The sequence below is a fragment of the Gadus macrocephalus genome, chromosome 6 (genome assembly GCF_031168955.1).
Source record: "Gadus macrocephalus chromosome 6, ASM3116895v1".
In the NCBI taxonomy this organism is placed as follows: domain Eukaryota; kingdom Metazoa; phylum Chordata; class Actinopteri; order Gadiformes; family Gadidae; genus Gadus; species Gadus macrocephalus.
Genome location: NC_082387.1, coordinates 10,378,797 through 10,386,296, shown reverse-complemented (window position 1 = coordinate 10,386,296; position 7,500 = coordinate 10,378,797). Strand labels below are relative to the sequence as shown.

The 7,500-nt window shown below is 43.9% G+C and overlaps 2 protein-coding genes across 3 annotated transcripts in view; both read left to right on the top strand.

Annotated features, from left to right (window-relative positions):
* LOC132459455 (F-box/LRR-repeat protein 2-like) overlaps positions 1-2,225 on the top strand; it is a 5,509-nt gene extending 3,284 nt beyond the window's left edge. The window contains exons 6-11 of the mRNA XM_060054001.1: positions 40-106; positions 212-334; positions 712-839; positions 1,384-1,500; positions 1,632-1,739; positions 1,971-2,225. Coding sequence (XP_059909984.1) covers positions 40-106; positions 212-334; positions 712-839; positions 1,384-1,500; positions 1,632-1,739; positions 1,971-2,067 — 640 coding nt within the window. The 3' untranslated portion in view covers positions 2,068-2,225. The remainder of the gene's footprint in view (positions 1-39; positions 107-211; positions 335-711; positions 840-1,383; positions 1,501-1,631; positions 1,740-1,970) is intronic.
* A 1,555-nt stretch (positions 2,226-3,780) lies between these two features.
* rasef (RAS and EF-hand domain containing) overlaps positions 3,781-7,500 on the top strand; it is a 16,418-nt gene continuing 12,698 nt past the window's right edge. For both annotated transcript variants that reach the window (XM_060053998.1, XM_060053999.1), the window contains exons 1-2: positions 3,781-4,385; positions 6,597-6,743. In XM_060053998.1, the coding sequence (XP_059909981.1) occupies positions 4,081-4,385; positions 6,597-6,743 (452 nt within the window). In that variant the 5' untranslated portion in view covers positions 3,781-4,080. The remainder of the gene's footprint in view (positions 4,386-6,596; positions 6,744-7,500) is intronic.

The window sequence follows — 7,500 nt, the reverse complement described above, 5'->3', positions numbered from 1 at the left end:
GTGTTGTGTGATCATCATGTTTCTTTTGTTTTCCATCAGTCTGTCTACTTTGGAGGTATTTGGCTGTCATTTCCTAAGCTCCTCTTGTCTGGAGAAAGTTTACTGGGTAAAGCAGTGCCCTGAACTAATGTTTCAGTCAATGTTTTGAATGTAAATCTATTTATATTTTGGAAATCGAGCACCTGCAAACTTATCGTGTTTCACATTCTAGCTGTGTCCGGGTCTCAAACACCTAAATATCGGTCAAGTGCCAAAGGTGAACACACGCTGTCTCACACTGATGACATCACAGCTCAAATCTCTCCTCTCCCTCAACCTTACAGGACTGCAGGCAGTAAGTTTTGTGCCATTGTACCTTTTTCCCATACTTCATCACACTCATATTTTATTCTATTTTTTCTCTGTTGCTCCTTTCCCCCCCATCTCCCTTTGTTTATTTATGTATGTATATCTATTGTATATTTTATATACCTCTGTCTCGACACCGTTTTGTCACGCAATATTTGAGGAAAATTAAGTTAAATTGTCCCTGCAGACACATATACTCCAAATATCCCATGGAAAAAGAAACATATATATTATCAAGGGTTGTGACTGAATGGTTGTATCAGATTTATTAGCCAATGACTAATAGCTATTAAACCCTGAGTGGTCCACAAGCAGGCTAGTGATTCTGTCCGCGTTCCCATCCACACACCTACCACTCCACAGGTGAGCGATGGCCTTATGGACCGCTTACTCCAGCAGTGTCCTGGCCTTCAGAGCCTCAGCCTGGCCTCCTGTCCGGGGGTCTCTGACCTAACACTCAACAGCATCTGCTCTCACACTCCATACATCAGGTAATCAAACAAACTGTTTTTGAATGAGCTGCTTGAATTCCTCGTGGGGCATGATGCGTTTGACTTACCATGATATGATTGAACTCCTCAGCAGCACTTTATCTTCTTTCATACTCTGTCTTTATTTTCTTTGAGGGGGTTTATCACAAAACAACACACACACACACACACGCACGCACGCACGCACGCACGCACGCACGCACGCACGCACGCACGCACGCACGCACGCACGCACGCACGCACGCACGCACGCACGCACGCACGCACACACACACACACACACACACACACACACACACACACACACACACACACACACACACACACACACACACACACACACACACACACACACACACAAGCATGCATTCACGCACACGTACACACATGCACGCATGCATTACGCACAGTCGCACACGTACACAAATACACACACACACACACACAACCATTCACACAATTACACATCGCATACATATTTTGGCCTACTAAAAAATGAGTCAAAAGATGGGATTTTCCAACTGTATCCAATTGTGTTTTCCAGATCCCTAGATGTGAGTGGTTGCAAAGCAGTCACTGATGCAGGTGTCCAGTGTGTAGCTTTGTGCTGCAGGGGGCTGCAAATGTTGGACCTCAGCTCCACTAGCACTGGAAACAGAGGGTGATCTACATGACATTTGTATCCCTATTTATGTGTATATTTTGATGCTCTCTCTATTTATTTCCACGGTTCCTTTGCTCCTGTACGACCTGAATCTCCCTTCCTAGTTGAAGTGTTATTCTCTGTTACAGGCTAGCTGTACTGGCAGACAGGTGTCATGAACACCTCCATACAGTCAAGCTCAGCTTCTGCCACATCAGCCCAGAAAACATTCTCCGTCTCTGTCGGCACTGCAAGAAGTAAACAAATCACACTCACCTAACAAATGACAAGGATTCACACAGATCAGCAGTGTTTGGGGAAACTGTAAAACTGAAAGGGGGAATAAGTGCTGCAATCTTTTGACACTTGAATTTATTTTCAAAAAACAACAACAACACAAACTATGACATTCCTAAAAATGCACTTTAATAATAATCTGTCTGCCCATCTATCTGCTGAACAACCTGAATGTCTGTCTGTCTGACCAGGTTAAAGCTTCTTCATCTGTATGGCTGCGCTGATATCCCCTCTGAGAGAGAGATCAGAGAAGTCCATGAAAGTGTTAAAGTGGATCCTCTGCCCTGACACACACTAGCACAACCACGCAATCACACACACACACGCACGCACGCACGCACGTACGCACGCACGCACGCACGCACACACACACACACACACACACACACACACACACACACACACACACACACACACACACACACACACACACACACACACACAACTAGTTTGTGTATGTTTATTTGAATTAACCTTTAAGCAATATCTAATTTGTTTCACTGGTTTTTTTCAGAGAATGATCAAGCTGATGTCAATAAATCATGTGTTTGTCAAAATGTCTGACATGCTTTATTCTTAATTGAAAGTGAGTGTGTGTGTGTGTGTGTGTGTGTGTGTGTGTGTGTGTGTGTGTGTGTGTGTGTGTGTGTGTGTGTGTGTGTGTGTGTGTGTGTGTGTGTGTGTGTGTGTGTGTGTGTGTGTGTGTGTGTGTGTGTGTGTGTGTGTGGCATATTTTAATGTGGATAGGCACATTACAAAAGGCCAAACGTTTAGTGATGGAGATGTGGCATTAAAGGATCAGGAAAAGAGCCATTTATGTTAGTAATGACATAAATAAGTTATGATCGAACTTTGCTATAACTGCGTTATATCATTGATATTAAAAGGTTTGTATATATATATCTTTGTTTATATGAAAGATTAGAGAGGTGACCTAACTATCTCTGAAAATATATTTCAAAGGAGTTTAATTCAATATTCAATCAAACATGGCTATGGAGTGATCCTAAAAAGGTGGTGGTGGTGATCTGCAATCACACAACACTATGTGGGATTGATAATAGCTCCATGCATAAGATAATCAGGGACGGAATCATGCATCTGTAGATCATGGACCGGGCTTATTGAAACCCTTCTGACCCAGGAGGAGATCAATGAGCAGTAGTGCTAATGTTGCTAATGTTGCACACACACACTCATTTCACTCTCTGCAGGTGGGAAAGTTCCTCAACATGGCCACCTCTACGTTTGCTTTGAAGAGGATGAACACAATCTAGAAATATATGTTAGTCTGCCTTTTTGTCTTTAGTATGTCTTTAGTAATAACTTCCCTGTGAGGAAGTTATTACTTAATTTCAAATATCAATAGTGAGTGATAATTATTACAATTCAAGACACATTTGAATATATAAACAACATATACATTATAATACTTAAACTAACATTACTTTAACACCTCAATAAATAAATTAAATAAATACAAATGATAATGAATAATGCATTGCCACAGGAGTCATGGTTTTAGGATACACCAACATTGTTATTGTGTGTTTATGGGCTGTTTGTTTGTTTGTTTAAAGAGGGGGAGGAATGGTTAAACAGACGAATAGGCAAAGTAGGCATAGAAAAAATGCAGATACTACCACTGAAAGCTCAAATCTAATTTGATACCTTGTGTTTTCATATCAACTGTGTGTTTAAGTTTAAGTTGCTACAAATTAATTAGACCAGATAGCCTGTGAGGCCTTTGTTTTAAATGATCATATGGTAAAATACTGATCTGGATAGAGGTTTGGCATAACGACTCATTTCCTGTGATCTGAACTGCGTGCTCGTATAAACTGTGCTGTGTGTTCAGAGTTTATATCACATGGCTGAAGTGTATTTAGTCGATCACAGGTGGTAAGCGCACTCATGGCAGAGCGCCCAAAACTCCCTGTTTGTCCCAGACTGGAAAGGGGGCGGGCGATGGGCCGCGGGCATACCTGTATACCTGATGAAACACCCTCACAAACGGGGTTTCTCCCACTCAAACGAAACGTGTCAACAAGGGTTAGGAAACGACCTACAGTCCTACCTTTGTATGACAAAACGCAAGAACAGCAACTATAATGGAACAATTTCGGATTTGTAGCCATATTTGGAACTTATAAACGAACAGATGTAAACTGGGATGGCTGTTGTTTTCGGACATCGTGTTGTTTACAAGGATTAACGGGAACAAAGTGTCCAAGTAAGCTTCTTTGAGAGTGCCAATAACTCCCTTATTCATCCAGCCAGGGCAGCGCGGTGCCTTTGGGCATGAGCGCGTTGGAGCAGGAGCGGCTGCGCACGCTCTTCCACGCCTATGATGCGAATCATTCGGGGCGGATTGAAAAATGTGAGTTCTTAACCCTCTGCTCGGAGCTCGGAGTGTCGGTGAGCGAACCGGAGAGAATATTCGACCAGCTGGACGTAGACCAAGACGCTACGGTTACCTTGGAAGAGTTCATCAACGGCTTCCAGGAACGCTACGTGAACGGCCCAGGGATGCTGGAGGCGGATGGCTCCGTGGCCTGGGAGGACTTCGAGAGAAGGCTGGGAGAACAGGCGATGTTCATACCCAGGTGAGACACTTATCAGGTGTGTGTGTGTGTGTGTGTGTGTGTGTGTGTGTGTGTGTGTGTGTGTGTGTGTGTGTGTGTCTGTGTCTGTGTCTGTGTCTGTGTGTGTGTGTTTGTGTTACAACTCAACAGATGTTCCTGCCGTGTCCAGTTCACGTCAAGCAGAATTCAGAGGTATACTTGCAGAGAATTTGAAAGAAGTTCAACAACCCAGGCTTCTGTTTGGTGTGATTTTATTTTTTTACTTTTTACTTGTGTGTGCGTGTGTGTGTTTGTTTTGTTTGTGTTTGTGTGTGTGAGTGTGTGTGTATGTGCGTGTTAGGGTTAGGGTTAGGTGCGTGCCAACCGACTTCACCAAGGGAACTTTCACCGGCCACATTGCAGAGAAGGGGATCTTTGTGAGGCTAGAAGGTCCAAACTTGCTCCACTTAGTCGACAATAGTCAGACGCAAGCTCCGATCACAGACATGTATTGACGGTGGTGTGTCATCTTCTCCCACCACACTTAATCAGATCCCACAGACCCCTCAAAACCCTGAGACTCCTTAGAACCATCAGGCCCCAAAGACCCCTCAAACCCCTCAGATCCCTCAAAACCCTCAGACCACTCAGGTTCCTTAGACCCCTCCAATCCCTCAGATTTCTCAAAACACACAGATCCTTCAAAACCCTCCGACGCCTCGGATCCCTGAAGTCCCTCAGATCCCTCCGGTGGCACGGTGGCACGGTGGCACGGTGTGTTTGAGTGTATGTGTGCTTGTTTGTCACATGGGGTGTCTGAATGTGACTTAAGGCTACCGAAAACAGTTTAAAGATCTCCTGTTTATTAATTGCTACAATTAATAATTGTAGGACTTATGTGGACAACCCCACTCTCCATGTAGGCTATAACACCACCTCTGTGCACCTGCCACTAAGGAGCCACCATTAGGCCGATAAACAGAGGAATACAGTATATTTTTAACTGCAAGTTTAGCTTGATATCACCACCAATCAAACCCTTCCAAACAAAGCAAAACATGGTTCTGTTCTGGGAGGCATGTCCCAGTATAGGAGAAGAGGAAATCGATCAAACGCAACAGATTAGACTTCATCGCAATTAAATAGGCTGGAAGAGGCAGAAAATGTAGTGTTTGCATGTCGTATCTTCTAAACTAATATCTTTAATAATAGGTTCTCCTTATCCAAATTCCTTATCATCCACTCATAAAAGTAATTAATCAGTTGACTTGGATGACCAAGCAAATATAGTCAGTATGTTTGACAGTTGTTATCTTGTGAAGTGTTGGCTCAGATGATGCTTGCTTCCATCTTATTAATTGACGGCTAAGCCAAGAAAAGCTCTGAAGCAAGCTCTTCCTTCTTTGATTTCAAGATTAATATTAAAAGCGTATTTTAGAAATGATATAATAGCAAGTGAAATGAAGATGTATTTTTTTTTTTACTATAATTAAGAAGTAATAACAGTGGTAAAAGCTTTTGTCAATAAAGTTAAATTATATGTGCACATGAGGCTGTGTGTCGGACTTGATCCTCGTGGTCAATGTTCCGCCCTTGACCATAAGATCGCTTATTCACTTTGTGTGTGTTTGTGTGTGTGTGTGTGTGTGTGTGTGTGTGTGTGTGTGTGTGTGTGTGTGTGTGTGTGTGTGTGTGTGTGTGTGTGTGTGTGTGTGTGTGTTTGTGTGTGTTTGTGTGCGTGTGTGTGATGCCTTAAAAAAATATCATGTTTCTTGCCTTAGTGTCTATTTGCTCTGGGATCATAGCCTGGGCAGCCTGTCGCAATGCAAACACGCCAACATCTTCTCGGCGTATGACCCACTTCAGACCGCCTGAGGTGACACAGGAGCACACAGGAACCAGGCTCTCGGTGTCAACATTCTATCACAGGCACTTCATTCATGTTAATTAAGCTTGTCGGAACGCCATTTAACGCTTTAATCGACCAGGGGATCATGTGGTGTTCGATTGAAACTGTGACTTCTTTCGGAGAATGTTTGCCGAATTTATTTTAACGGTTACATTATTATTGACATTTAGTGGAAAGTCTGCACATCACTGTTCACACATTGAGTTACAAAATACATAATGAACAGACCTTTCTGATTTTTGGAATCATATTCATTATAATCCTATTCATTATAAACCAATTTTTTTGGTATAAAGACTAATAAATAATATGCCATGATTGGACGCTCTGTGTCGGTGCTGCAGGAAGGAGCAGGCGGCGACTCTGTACCAGAACATCCGTCTGACAGAGCCCCGGCTCATGCAGCAGTATGAGAGGGTCATCCTCAACTTCACCAAGGAGATCAGACAGCACAACGGGGAAATGGAGAACCTAGCACTGGCTGTCAAACGGTATTCAAGAGCACGCACGCACGCAGGCACGCACAAACACATACATACACGCACGCACGCACGCACGCACGCACGCAAGAACGCATGCACGCACACGCACACACACAACCCCACATCACACATAAACACAAGGTTGACACCCTGTCTTAAACATACCTACAATATATTTACCTTACGGTTAAGATAACAAATGCAAAAAACTGAGTCTGCGTTACTGTCTTTTGGGCGTGAAAACACCAGCCCTAACCCTTACACTGACATTAGGACAGACTTTAGGAACACTGATATGACCAAACCCTGTTTATGTGTATAGCACCCTTCAAACACAAACTCTGATAGACCATCATTAAAGGGGACATATTATGAAAACAACACTTTTCCTGGGATTTGGGGGGTTGTTTTGGGTCTCTGGTGCTCCCACACGCATACAACCTTTGAAAAAATGATTTTTTGAGTGAGATATGCATTTCTGAAAGTACCCCGCCTACAGTTACCAAACGAGCCGAGTCCGTTTCGGCGCCCCCTCCTGAAGAGGCGCACTTCAATATTACCTCCCACTTCCCCACTCCCCTCCAATCAGAGCATAGCTAAGGTTTTTTTGTGGAAGGCGGGACGAGCAGCTCCGGCGCGGTGAACTCGGCGGCAGCTCAGTTCCGGGAGTACAATCCCTCTCTGTGCCGGACTGCCGCCGAGCTCCCCCCGCCGGGGCTGACGGACTGCCGGCGAAGCATCGGCGGCAGTCGGGAGGAGGAGACAT